We start from the raw sequence: 12,398 nt of genomic DNA, 5'->3' as shown, positions 1-12,398 counted from the left end.
ACCGGAATTCGTCACCTTGACACATTGCATGCACAGTTCACGCAGAGAACAAGCAGATCTGAACCATGCAACCTTGACATGTGCAAATGCGGATATCTCGTGCTAAAATCCACGCCAAGCGCAGAACCCAGGATTTGGTCAAAAGAAAGGAGAAAGAATACGAGCTCATTCTTGACCGGCATGAGGACGAGAAGCATAGAAATATCTTGAGAGGATGAAACAAGGCAAAGACTAAGGAGCGACTGTAGGATGCAATGAGGCGAGCTTCCTATGTTGAACTGTGACTCACGGGATGCCTAAATGAAATGACGGCTGAGATACGACCGAGCCCCTGCTTGTGTGATGGAAGGCGCCAGTGAGTCAGAGATCCTTCGCAGTAGTTCCTGGGAAGTTTGGATGTGCAGATGCACTGTAGCGGGAGGCAAAGATGTCCATCGAAGAGCGTGTAGAGGTTCAGGTTTGATGCTGAAAGGCATTGTCGGCTCCGGAAAAGTGTTCAGCAAGTCTTAATCCAGAAGGTTCTTGACCTTGAGGTTTGACATGTGCGAATACAGGTGGTGATGAAGTCGCGTTGTTTGGCAGACGTCTTGGGCGAATGCGGGGCACATGCGGTTTAGCGCTACGAAATTAGCACATTCGCATCCCACAGGTTCGAACAATCGAGCAGGGCAGTCTGAGAGTCACCGCAACTACAAAGGCCACCGCCCTCCCGTCGAACCGCCCCCTCCGCTCCTACACACACCGCAGACATGAGGCCGATTCTTCTCTCCGGTCACGAGCGTGCGCTCACGCAGGTCAAATACAACCCCGACGGCGACATCATTTTCTCCGTCTCCAAGGACCATGTTGTGTGCGCATGGTGTCAGTAGCCCATGCAGCAGCCAGCGCAGGCAGAACGAGTGCAGCCCGCTGACAAGACGCAGATTCACACAATGGCGAGCGGTTGGGGACATACCACGGCCACGTCGGAGCCCTGTGGACCGTCGACGTCAACCCCACCTCTGAGCTGCTCGCGACCGGTGGCGCCGACAACACGATGCGTCTGTGGGAGGTCAAGACAGGCAAGCTGCTCAAGACCTGGGAGTTCGCCACATCCATCAAGCGCGTCGAGTTCTCGCCCGACGGCAGGCAGCTGCTCGGTGTTACAGAGAAGCGCTCTGGGCACCTGTCCACCATTGTCGTATACGAGGTCAACCCCGACGTCGAGGCTACCCAGAGCGACGAGCAGATTCTGCGGATAGTCTGTGATGAGAGCAAGGCAACCGTTGCCGGCTTCTCCTACCTCGCCAAGTACATCATTTCGGGCCATGAGGACGGCTCCGTGACACAGTGGGACGGCAAGACGGGCGAGCTGCTCAGCAGCAATTACGACGTGCACGAGCCGGACATGCAGAGTGCGTATAATGCGTTTGGGGCTACGACAGGGCGCTAACATAGGGTAGTCACCGATCTCCAGTGGTCAGCAGACCGCACATACTTTATCACCGCCTCCAAGGACAAGACGGCAAAGCTCCTCGATGTCGAGACCCTCGACGTCCTGAAGTCATACATTGCCGACACACCCCTCAACAGCGCCGCCATCACCCCCGTAAAGGACTACGTTATCCTCGGTGGAGGACAGGCCGCCATGGACGTCACAACCACCTCCGCCCGTCAGGGTAAATTCGAAGCGCGTTTCTACCACAAGATCTTCGCCGAGGAGATTGGCCGTGTGCGTGGCCACTTCGGTCCTCTCAACTACGTCGCCGTGCACCCGCAGGGCACCTCGTACTGCTCCGGTGGTGAGGACGGATACGTGCGCGTGCATCACTTCGACAAGCCGTACTTTGACTTCAAGTATGAGGTTGAGAGGGAGGCGGCGCAGCAGCAGGCGAACTTGTGAGCAGGAGAACTTGTGAGCAAGGAGAACTTGTGGGCAAGTGAACTTGTAATGTACCAGGAGAGGGATGTTATGAGGGATGTCTGGAGTGGTGCATGCATGCAACGGCGTTCCGGTTCCGGTTGGGTTGAAGGTTCTCAAAAGTTCTTGAGAGCGACCTGCAGATAGACTCGATATCAGTGCGATGTACGCCGAAATGAAACACCATATCAAAGCGCACTGGGAGTACAGCATTATGTGTCCGTTCCCGATAATTTGAGTGCATGCGACCAAAGCGGTCCAGCTTGTAACACAGCATATTATAATTGTCTGTTGCCTCGCTCCAGCCGGTATATCCAACCAACATATCTACCCAACACTGACATGGTTCCCCTCCATCCCCGGCGGCCCATCACACATAGGCGGCGCCTCACTCGGCTCCTTGGGCGGAACCTCTCTCTTTCGCTCCACCCTCTCCGCCTTAAGCACCACCAGAATCACACCCCCCGTTTCCAGCTTGAACGCTCGGTGATCAATGGCCTCCAGTATACTCGCAATAGCGCCCGAATGGCTGGTGAAACTCAAAAACACACCGTCATCATTCGCAAACACGTCGTCGAGGAAGGTAGCGAGGCGGTACCGGCGTGCGGACCGGGGCTCGCGGTAGTTTGCTTCCCACAGCGGATCGAGGTCTGAGAAGTTGGGTTCGAAGGCTACGTGAGGAAAGGATTGAGAGATTTGGGTCTTGGTGCTTCGCCGGTCGCAGGTATGCACGCCCAGCGCTTCTCGCAGGAGTTCCTTGATGTAAGGTTTATACTTCTTCCCCTGTGGTAGTTCCAGGTCTTGAAAACTCAGATCCGCGGTTTCGATGGTCCGGGTGAGTGGGGAGACGTAGTACGTCTCTGGGGCTGGCATGCCGTATTGGAGTTGCTCTTTCCACAGCGTGTTGACGTCGCGGGCTTGCTGTTGACCGACGGGGGTCAGGAGGGCGTCGGACCAGGTGAGGTTGTCGTAGCCGTCGAGGAAGGAGTAGTAGCAGTCCCAAGCTTTGGTTCCGTACTTTGCTTCGGCGACGTTGTGCCAACCTTGGCCATGTCTACCCAAGAACAGCACTTTGAAACTCTCCCCCTCTTTCGCAGATGAAGCTATGGAGCGGATGTACCGCTCGAATCGTGGCCATATCTTCTCATCCGTTTCTTGCTTATCTGTGGGGTAGACACGCTCTATGAGACCGAAGTTCTGCTTCTTCTGCAACACCGTTAACCAAACCAAACCCGTACCCATTTGAACAGTTAACCTTACGAAATCAAATGTAGTATCGTCAGTCGAGTTTTCAGACTGCAGAAAGAAGCCTTTTTGTACGGTATACTTGAAGTGGAAGTTACGCGGCGAAGAAGCCGGAACGGGGATGCTGTGAGAGATGTCTGAGGACATGGTGTAGAAGAGAAAGATTATGAGGGTCGATAGGAGGAAGATAGGTCTGGTAATCGTCAGCATGTGATCTATAGTGGTGGAATGAGAACAGGGGAGTACATAGAGATGCCAATGCTGCAGACCTGGTCTTTGTATGAGTTGGAGAGAGTTAACATCACATGCAGGATGTGTAAAACTGTGAAGCAGCGTGAAATATCACGGTTCTGGTGTGTCTAGGTGTAGGTGACGAAGTGGAGGTTGATAGGCATTAAACGTAGAGCTGGACGCTAGCGGCTTGGGCCAATTACATCCTTGCAACAAGTCACGGACGGTGTTGGTCAAGTGTGAGCAAATGTTACATGATCGAGTTATTGCAAGGTAGCTGGTGCTGTTCTTTACACGTGTGATGGAGAGAAGCGTCATAAAGGTCAGGACGTATTTTTGGGTCGTAAGTCATAGATCCATCTAGTATCTAAACGTCCATACCCATTGCCCATGTCAGAGCAAGGCTGATGTGGCAATCTGACCTCCGGCTTGTGAGCTATTCCAGCGTAAGCATGCCATTTTGATATTCCTCCACCGTGATATCCATCTAACGCCCGCTAATCCAAAGACAAGATCCCTCGCACTCGTGCGCAGCTGACAAGCAGTCGAACCCAAGAGCCGCGACTCAGCGCGACTCTAGCCGTCTACGATTACTCATTTCTTCTTGTTGGGGAACTTGGGCTGCCCGATCTTGTCACCACGCAGAATGACGTTAAGCACGCGCTCCATATTGCCTAGCAGCTTCTGGTCGGGCGCTGCGGTACCACGCTCGAAGTCGGCGATGATGGTAGGCGTACTGTTGCACTTGGTTGCGAGGTCCTTCTGTGTCATGGTGGAGCCCTTGTCGTTCTTGGCCTCGGAGCGAGCCTTGGAGATGGCTTGTCCGACGACGGTACCAACGGTCTTGGGTTTTATAATGTCGTCTGAGCGGTCGACCTTGGTCAGGCGCTGGCCTTCTGTGTTACCGGACTATGAAGCGTTAGTGTGAAGTCTGGGAGGTGAGTGTTGCCACCAGGTTGATGGGAGTGCTTACGGCAGTGTTGGCGGTGGTGTACTGCTTCTTGTCTGTCGAAATGACAGCACCGCTACGTTGGGCGGCGTTCAGCGCACTCTTGCCCTTGACAACGGCCTCGCGGGGACCGGCGGCGCCACCACGAGTACGGCTACCAATCTTGGTAACGGAGTCCCAGTCGTCAGACATGTTGGATATGGTGTGCGTGTGGTGGTGAGAAAATGTGTGTGTCGTGTGGGACGGCTGAGTGATAATCTGGAGGTGGGGGTGAGCTTCTTGTATCTGAGCGTTTGCTCGTTGATTTGTCAGGCGGTAAAGGTGGTATTGGGTGAGTGTAGATGGATCTGAAGGGATCCTTGGGACTCGGGCGAACTTACACTTTATGAAGAGCGTGTCGTGTTCTCGATCTTCGGCGGCGATGATTCACAAAAGTCGGGCGCACAACGTCACTGCCACAATTGGCCCGTGCGCTTCCAATGTTTCGAGCACCTTCCATCTCAGTCCTCAGCCCTTGCGCCCTTCATCTCACCCATCACGAGTAACATTCGAAGTGTGGCTGGTGCAATCATTCTGATTATTGCAACACCTAAATCGAATGTCGATATCTCATATCACAACTACGATTGTGAAGATGACCTTGTCGCCTCGTGCGTAGCATTGCCCGCCTGTGCGCATGGCGAACGGCAGTCACTGATTACCTCGAAGGCATGTATCACTCATTTGCAAGCCCAGTGAAAGTAGTAATGCCGTGATATGCGTGCGCGTTGCAGCCTGCACCGTGGACAACTTCACTCTGCTTTCAGTCTTGCGGTATGAGGCATCATGGCGAAGTGTTTGTTCACTAATCAACCAACAATGTCTTCACCACCCACCACTGACGGCATGCATTTCCACAAAGAAGCCAACGATGTCGATAGCGGTCCTATACCAACCTGGCGTGTAGACGACTCCATACACGTGCAGTACCCTATCCGGGCTTTATTGATTATCTGGAACGAAGCAGAATGTCGAGATGCTCGAAGACCTCCAGAGTGGCCAATCGAGGCGGCCTGGCCTCCTCAGTTATCTGACGCTCACCGGCCAAGTCTTTGGGAATACGCCAACATGCCCTGCCTGGCTTGCGGCAGGACTGGCCAATGCTCGTGCTCCATCGCTACCTACAGAATAACGCAACATCTCTCCACGAACCTCGAGCTACGCTCGTTCGATCCCGACGGAACCTTAGCCGGCGTTTTTCGGGCTTCCTCGCGGCGACAGGTTATTAGCTGGTACCGTCGTCGGGGAGCTATGTGGGATGCTCCACCCCATGCCAGCCGCGCCGATGACGGTCCGAGTTCGTTAGTTCGCTGTCGACTTTCCAACATAAAACTCTGGATACAGTCAGGATATCAATGCCTGACTCAACGCGTCAGCTCACCGCAGTGTGCTGTACTTCGCAGACCACTCTTGCGAGCCAAGCGTAGAGGAGTTTTTCACACGGGTCGGTCCTACGCACGGAGTCTTCGTCAAGAGTACACGCGCGATCGAAATTTGGGACGAGCTGACGTTCGATTGGGGTGATTTACGAATGCGTCGACCATGTCAAGACGCAGACTTCAACTGTCTGTGCGTGTGCAGGGCTGGCCAAAAACCGCAGCAAGCAACCTTGTAGTCTCCAAACACGAGTAGCAGATTCACAGACCTCTGCAAAACTGTTGAATCTACCTGTGATTCCAGCATCACCCTCACCAGCGAACGTCGTTCGTCTATTTCAATGACACACTCGTTCAGCACTTCTCAGGAGCAGATTGAACTCCGTTCGAAGCATTCCATGTACTATTGATCTAATGCTTGGGTGTCTGCCCCTCCATACATACCTTGGAAGATATCTTGGACAGGCGCTGGTGCTTCGAACAGCACATACGCAGTCAACACGCAGAATTCTATCGGTTAATAATTCACTACCGTCAAACAGGCGCGGCTGGGCCTGTAAGGTTCACCGACTAGTACAGTAGCATCTCGAAAGAACGAGGACAACATTGTTACCCAACCGGGTCTTCATCTTCATATGCTCTGCCTTCCTTCTCGACCCTGAGTGTCTCCCTCCCCTCATCAATCGACTCTTGGGATCCTCCAATGTCACTTCCCTGCTTACACTCTGTACACTTTCCAACTGCAAAAACATGTAACCCATCACCCCCCGCACTCATGCCCAGCATTTGACGCTCAGATCCTCTGTCTACAAGTCAGTGCGTATCTTTCTACCTTATGGCCTCTCCACTTATCATCAGATCTATCCTTCCTAAAGCTTTTCCACTAGGTTGGTAACATGGTTTCGAGATCTGCATTTGTGAAAACGGTCCTCTAGGAAATGCAAGTCTGAACCATTTCGTGGTTGGGTCAGCACTACTGCGCTGTACGGCTGCCCGGTCCATCTCACGCTCTCCAAATCAAGATGCAGTGCCATTGCCATCCGCTTTCCCGTGGTGTCGGTGCATCTCGTTCCGGATGTCTCAGAGGGAGCATGGCCTTCGAGCCCTCAGTCAATGCCTAGCCCATGGCCATCCCTTCTCTTGCATGTATGTAGCATCTGCATATCTAGTCGTAAGTATCACGGACTTTGCACATGCGCACAGCATCGGCCGCTGCAGCTGCTAACGGCGAAGTACAGTTTTCATTGAGTTGAGTAAACAAGCGCTGTGCAACTTCACGGAGTTAAGATGCAGCTCCATACTCCATACTCAACCCTGCCAGTGCTGACAAAACTGCCGCGAGATAGGGCTAAAGTCCTCCCGCAAACTAACCGGATTGACCATCTCGCATGCCAAAGGGAGTCCATACCGGCGCTCAAAGCAAAAATTCTTTGAACAGTTTCCAAGCTTTGAGGCTCTTTGGTAAGGAAAGACCGAAGTTTTCGGGGCCTTCTGAAATCCTTCGGGCGTGCACAATCCCAGCCAATTACATCATACGATGGATTTGTTACAAGCACGACACAAGCACAACAACACCACGGTCGTGCCAGCCTCATCGATACTGATCAGTGCACGACCTGAGCCGCAAGCTTCGATTGGACAAGATATCGAGGGCCAGAATTATCTCGAAACTCCCGCCCGGCACTTCCGTATCTAAGAAGTCTGATTGGCCGACTATCCCTGGAGTCTCCAGATTTTGCTTCAGTCATTATGCGAAGGTAACTATTAGCGGCGGCCGATGCGCCGGATCTGTAAAGATCTGAGCATACACAGTGGCTAATTCCGGGACCATGAGCTCTGCGACGTCATGTTTGTGGTGGAGCTTTTGCCATGCTCGAAGTGGAGCCTTTCGATCATAGAGACGTGCGCTGACCCTCATATATGGCAACACTCCGCTCATTGCCCTGAGCCCATCTCACATACTCAACTGCACTCACGACTACTTACAATAAAAGTCGTTTGTTTTTGATACCCTAAACCATATCACACCACATCAACATGCCTTCATTCACAGTTTTCAAGGGCTCCAAGGACGGCAAGATCGTCAAGAGCGAGACCAAGAAGGGCGATCTCCAGAACGACCAGGTCCTCGTCAAGGTCACCGCCTCCGGTCTCTGCGGCACAGATGAGCACTACAGGTCAGCAGACATGGTCCTCGGCCACGAGGGCGCCGGTGTTGTTGAGGAGACAGGACCCAACGTCAAGAATCTGAAGAAGGGCGACCGCGTTGGATGGGGATACCAACACGACTCTTGCGGCGACTGCGAGTACTGCCTGACTGGCCGCGAGACCTACTGTTCTGAGCGCCAGATGTACGGTGCTGCCGACCTCGACCAGGGATCTTTCGCTTCTCACGCCGTCTGGAAGGAGGCTTTCCTCTTCAAGATCCCCGAGGGTCTCAGCGACGCTGATGCCGCTCCTCTGATGTGCGGTGGTGCCACCGTCTTCAACGCCCTCTACACATACGGCATTAAGTCCACCGACCGTGTTGGTGTCATGGGTGTCGGTGGTCTCGGTCACCTTGCCATCCAGTTCGCTGCTCGCATGGGCTGCGACGTCGTCGTCTTCTCCGGAACCGAGAACAAGAAGGAGGAGGCCACCAAACTTGGAGCCAAGGAGTTTATCGCCATGAAGGGCAAGGACAAGATTGACATTGGCCGCAAGGTTGACGCTCTCCTCGTCACCACCTCCGTCTCGCCTGACTGGAACCTCATGCTCCCCGTCATGGCACCCACCGGCAAGATCTTCCCTCTCACTGTTGACGCGGGTGATTTCAAGATCCCCCACATGGGTCTCATTAGTGGCGGTCTTACTATCCAAGGTTCCGTCGTCGCTGCACGATCGGTCCACCGTCACATGCTTGAGTTCGCTGCTCTGCACAGCATCAAGCCCATCGTTATGGAGTTCCCCATGACTGAGGATGGTATCACTGATGCTATGTCCACACTGAGGGATGGCAAGATGAGGTACCGTGGTGTCCTCAAACCCCAATAAATTGTTGGCGGGCGGGCAAAATTTGAAGAGTATGGTTTAGCGTAGCATTGAAAGGCGTGGGGTTGAAAAGCGCCTTATGCAGATAGACTAATAGACACGATCATGACCAATATCTTACATTTCTATTTTGTCGTAACGTGATCGTATAGGCGTCTGGACGATGCTACTCATCTCATCTTCCACTTCAGGTTTCGAGCTCAAGAAGCATGAATATTTGTATTACCAGGCCCAGAAGATTGTGGGCGGCTGCAGCTTCTCTAGCAAATTTATCAGCACGCTCAAGGTGACCACAATGCTCTACTCCTGGTAGGTTTCGTATGATTCGTTGGCGGAGGGCGTGCATTGGAGTCAGAACACTTGATTTATAAGGTAGTGCTGCTCAACTAAGGAGGAATGTAATATACAAGTCTTGAATTGGAATGAAATTTGGTACACATGCGCTATGCTCGCATCAAATATTGTCAAGAGTCTATCGGAAGACGCCGATTCTGGAGGCCTTCACTGAACTGTGTTTACCAAACGGGCTGAAGCTTGAAAGCATCGAAAGTGTAAGTCCAGCTGTCAATGCTCGCCTCATCATCAACACAATCGAAAGTGGAGCTATTACCCGACCAAAGAGGACGCTGCGGCCACTGGCAAAGCTGCTGCACCTCACCTGCATAATCACCGCTCGAAACAGTAGCGTTAAGATGACTCGGCTTAATCCCATTCTCAACCCAATCGATAATCGTAGCCATGTTATCCTGCGGGTAAGGGCCGGGCTGCAGGGAGTTGCTGCCGCAGTGCGCCGCGCCGGGGATCAGGTAGAACTGGTACCACTCGTTCATGGCTTCGAGGGCTTCGGCGTCGGTCAGATTCGGGTACATAATGGAGCGAACGGACTGCCAGTAGTGTACGGATGAAGCGGCGGGGATTGAGGGGTCGGATTCGCCATGGTAGTGCAGGAGCTTGGCGCCGGAGGACTGGAAGGGGGTCAAGTCGGGGACGGTGGTTTGGAGGGAGTCGAGGTAGCGGATCATGCCAGTGTTCATCCAATCTAGAGCTCTGTCAGTCTTGTTTACCTATACAGAATGGTGCCTATATATACCAACAAGCATGTCGTAGGTGACATTGTCCAGGTTCTCAAGATTGTCGATGTCGAGGAGTTGAACGAACTTGGTGACGTACTCGCCGCCGGTAGATGGGATGTTGAGCTTCCAGGAGCTGGTGGTATTGTCGTAGGTTGGGTCAGCGTCGCCGAGGTCAGAACCGATCTGCCAGGAGAGGTACGCGCGCTTGCCATCAGAAGAGTGAAGACCGTCGTAGACAGCCTGAGCGACAGCAATGTCGTCAGCGGTGAGGGTGCCGTTCTGCTCAGGCTTGGTGGAAGACTGGCTACCAGCAGCACCTCCTCCCATCTGGCGCTTGCTGAAGCCAAATCCGAGCGAGCTGCTGGACTCAGCGGCACAGTAATAGGACTCGCCGATTAAGGAGCTAAGGTTGAAGTTGAGCTGGCAGAGGTCTGTACGGGAGATGACACCATCGGTACGGCCATCGAGGGAATCGCATGCGGCGATGGTAGCGTTCACGATCTTATCGAGAGCACAAGGGGGAGGGAAGTAACCCATGACCTGCTCGACGGTGGCTGGGTAGACGTGGTGGACCTGCTGCTGGGCGAAACGAAAGGCAGGAGCACCGGCAATGACACCATCGTACTCCTCACCCCAGCGCTGAACCTGAGACATGCCCTCACGACCACCATCGGAGCACCCCTCAAAGTAGGTGTAAATCTTGGTGTCGTTCAGACCGTAGAACGCCTGAGTGAGCGGTTTACCAATCTTTGTAAGCTCCTACGCGGCGCATTAGCATTTGTCATAGTAAGCCCTGGAGGTATTTGATCATACGTACTCCAAGAGCGGTATACGCGAAAGCATAGGTAGCGTCCCAGTTGATTGATCCGTTGCCATAAAGAACCTTCTCATCGTAGCTGTAATCAAAAGCATCATAGCCAGCTGCCGTAGCACCAGAGGCAGCACCATTTGTAAGACCACCAGTAGCATCCGAAGACAGAGAGAAGCCACCTCCACCGTCCAAGTAGAAACGGTTCTTGAAGTTGGATGGCTCAGGGAAGGCGTACTTGAGGGCAATGGTGTCGTTCTTGCCGGTGTGAGTGTAGCTGACGGTGACGTTACAGTAGGTGTAGGTAGCGCCGCCGCTAGTGCCGCCCGTCATACCTCCGCCAGTGGAAGCATTGTATACAGCGCCCGCAGTAACGGTGTCAGGGAGCAGGTTGAGACCGAGGAGGGTACCGTCCACCGGGAGAGCTGCCTGCACGTTCGAAACGGTGCAGAGAGTGGAGAGCGACATAGCGTGAAATCGTGTCTAGAGAAGCGAAGAAGAGTGAATGACTGGGTTAAGTAGGTAGATAATGACTGTGTTAAGTAGGTAGATAATAACTTCATCAAGTTCCTCCAGCCATCGTATACTAGTGCATCTTGAGGTTGCTGTCAACGTATGCGTTCACCTGCAATTTAGTCAAGCAAGGAATCTAGGTTCATGACCACGCAAACACGACGCAATGGCCGCGGTTTTCATTTGAGTAGTGTAAATACACGCAATGGACGCGCAAGGTAGTCTGTGGCTCAGATAGCTTTTTTGGTAGACATTCCTATTGGAAGAGTATTTACCCAGTATCAGTCTGTGCACCACTACCGTGTCCGTGCGCGTGATGCGCCCATTCGCGTGATGCGCCGAATCACCCCAACATACTCAGTCAAAAATGGAGCTGTAGAGCCACCCACAATAGCTATTATTGCGAGAATCTTTGGTGGATTGATCCACGGGCCTATACAACAAACTTTTACTATCTATATTTACATGGAAACTTGATTTTGCGGCCACACGTTGAGGTTTTGGGCGGAGGAGATGGGGAGCGCTCGGCAGCAGTACAACTACCTACAGCACCACGATTCTGCTTCTTTCTGAGTGCTGCAGCTTGTAAGGCTTTGCGCTTGCCTTGATTAGGCAACTGGACACTTTTTTCAGCATCAAGAGCTTGTTTTTGACATTGTTTTTCAGCTTTGTGCTCGGCTACTTCCTGAGCCTTCTCTGCCTTGTCCCGATCACGCTCCTTCTCTCTTGCCTGCTATTCACATCGCTCTTGAGCCATTTTTTCTTTTGTATATCTTGTTGGCGTGCCTCATTTGAGCCATCTCAGCTTTTCTGAGTTCTTCTGCCTTTTGTTCTTGTTGTTTGGTCCTCTCAAGTTCACATGCTCTCTCTACTTGGTGAGGTGAGTAGAATACTGCTGCACCATAGTACTCCTCCTTGGTATGCTGAAAGTTAAGGACTTTGCTCTTATTCTTCTGCTTCTTCTTTGTCTTGAGAGCCTCTTTAAGGCCTTCATTCTCATGGTGAAGCAGTGTGTTTTGAATTGTAATTGTTACAATCAAAGGGCAACCTGCAACAACACTGAACAAACAGGACTACGCAACGATACAAGAGGAGCCAAGGAACTGTAGTATTGATCAACCCGAGCAGTGGGCCATGTTGGCAATACTCAGTATGATCATCACTCTCAGTGGAGCAACTCAAGTGACTGTAACAACACAGGTAAGAGAGGACTCCAATATGGGTTTGAATCTGC

At 52.6% G+C, this 12,398-nt stretch overlaps 7 protein-coding genes across 7 annotated transcripts; 3 read left to right on the top strand and 4 right to left on the bottom strand.

Moving 5' to 3' along the window:
* Positions 1-673: 673 nt before the first annotated feature.
* Positions 674-2,102, top strand: BU25DRAFT_414051 (eukaryotic translation initiation factor-like protein 3 subunit). The gene is made up of 3 exons (XM_033707187.1): positions 674-861; positions 924-1,394; positions 1,443-2,102. The coding sequence occupies exons 1-3, from the start codon at positions 750-752 to the stop codon at positions 1,880-1,882; spliced, it is 1,023 nt and encodes a 340-aa protein (XP_033558077.1). The 5' UTR covers positions 674-749; the 3' UTR covers positions 1,883-2,102.
* A 125-nt stretch (positions 2,103-2,227) lies between these two features.
* BU25DRAFT_433928 (phosphoglycerate mutase-like protein) lies at positions 2,228-3,292 on the bottom strand (the record flags this gene model as incomplete). The annotated part of the gene is made up of 2 exons (XM_033708826.1): positions 2,228-3,106; positions 3,161-3,292. 2 exons carry the CDS (start codon positions 3,290-3,292, stop codon positions 2,228-2,230), a joined length of 1,011 nt encoding a protein of 336 aa, XP_033558076.1.
* A 377-nt stretch (positions 3,293-3,669) lies between these two features.
* BU25DRAFT_169832 (multi protein-bridging factor 1) lies at positions 3,670-4,894 on the bottom strand. Its single transcript, XM_033700814.1, has 3 exons — positions 4,706-4,894; positions 4,350-4,583; positions 3,670-4,285 (listed from the first exon to the last, which is right to left on the bottom strand). The coding sequence occupies exons 2-3, from the start codon at positions 4,515-4,517 to the stop codon at positions 3,971-3,973; spliced, it is 483 nt and encodes a 160-aa protein (XP_033558075.1). The 5' UTR covers positions 4,518-4,583; positions 4,706-4,894; the 3' UTR covers positions 3,670-3,970.
* BU25DRAFT_169911 (uncharacterized protein) lies at positions 4,745-6,096 on the top strand. The gene has a single exon (XM_033700815.1). It carries the CDS (start codon positions 5,151-5,153, stop codon positions 5,886-5,888), a length of 738 nt encoding a protein of 245 aa, XP_033558074.1. The 5' UTR covers positions 4,745-5,150; the 3' UTR covers positions 5,889-6,096.
* An 862-nt stretch (positions 6,097-6,958) lies between these two features.
* BU25DRAFT_169829 (uncharacterized protein) lies at positions 6,959-7,556 on the bottom strand. The gene has a single exon (XM_033700813.1). It carries the CDS (start codon positions 7,333-7,335, stop codon positions 7,015-7,017), a length of 321 nt encoding a protein of 106 aa, XP_033558073.1. The 5' UTR covers positions 7,336-7,556; the 3' UTR covers positions 6,959-7,014.
* Positions 7,557-8,853, top strand: BU25DRAFT_169828 (GroES-like protein). Its single transcript, XM_033700812.1, has one exon. The coding sequence runs from the start codon at positions 7,778-7,780 to the stop codon at positions 8,771-8,773; it is 996 nt and encodes a 331-aa protein (XP_033558072.1). The 5' UTR covers positions 7,557-7,777; the 3' UTR covers positions 8,774-8,853.
* A 432-nt stretch (positions 8,854-9,285) lies between these two features.
* On the bottom strand, positions 9,286-11,153 carry BU25DRAFT_477463 (tannase and feruloyl esterase; the record flags this gene model as incomplete). Its single annotated transcript, XM_033710975.1, has 3 exons — positions 10,661-11,153; positions 9,861-10,602; positions 9,286-9,815 (listed from the first exon to the last, which is right to left on the bottom strand). Exons 1-3 carry the CDS (start codon positions 11,117-11,119, stop codon positions 9,286-9,288), a joined length of 1,731 nt encoding a protein of 576 aa, XP_033558071.1. The 5' UTR covers positions 11,120-11,153.
* Positions 11,154-12,398: the final 1,245 nt, after the last annotated feature.

Source organism: Macroventuria anomochaeta (assembly GCF_010093625.1).
Source record: "Macroventuria anomochaeta strain CBS 525.71 unplaced genomic scaffold BU25scaffold_34, whole genome shotgun sequence".
Lineage (NCBI taxonomy): Eukaryota > Fungi > Ascomycota > Dothideomycetes > Pleosporales > Didymellaceae > Macroventuria > Macroventuria anomochaeta.
This window is presented reverse-complemented; position numbering and strand designations above follow the sequence as displayed.

What these genes read in the sequence shown, in the direction of transcription:
- BU25DRAFT_414051 (XM_033707187.1), top strand. Translation starts at nt 750, where the DNA reads ATGAGGCCGATTCTTCTCTCCGGTCACGAGCGTGCGCTCACGCAGGTC. An exon ending in CCATGTTGTGTGCGCATGGT is followed by an intron (nt 862 to 923) that starts GTCAGTAGCCCA and finishes GACAAGACGCAG; the next exon opens with ATTCACACAATGGCGAGCGG. An exon ending in GCACGAGCCGGACATGCAGA is followed by an intron (nt 1,395 to 1,442) that starts GTGCGTATAATG and finishes AACATAGGGTAG; the next exon opens with TCACCGATCTCCAGTGGTCA.
- BU25DRAFT_169832 (XM_033700814.1), bottom strand. Translation starts at nt 4,517, where the DNA reads ATGTCTGACGACTGGGACTCCGTTACCAAGATTGGTAGCCGTACTCGT. An exon ending in ACACCACCGCCAACACTGCC is followed by an intron (nt 4,286 to 4,349) that starts GTAAGCACTCCC and finishes AACGCTTCATAG; the next exon opens with TCCGGTAACACAGAAGGCCA.
- BU25DRAFT_169829 (XM_033700813.1), bottom strand. Translation starts at nt 7,335, where the DNA reads ATGAGGCTGGCACGACCGTGGTGTTGTTGTGCTTGTGTCGTGCTTGTA.
- BU25DRAFT_169911 (XM_033700815.1), top strand. Translation starts at nt 5,151, where the DNA reads ATGGCGAAGTGTTTGTTCACTAATCAACCAACAATGTCTTCACCACCC.
- BU25DRAFT_169828 (XM_033700812.1), top strand. Translation starts at nt 7,778, where the DNA reads ATGCCTTCATTCACAGTTTTCAAGGGCTCCAAGGACGGCAAGATCGTC.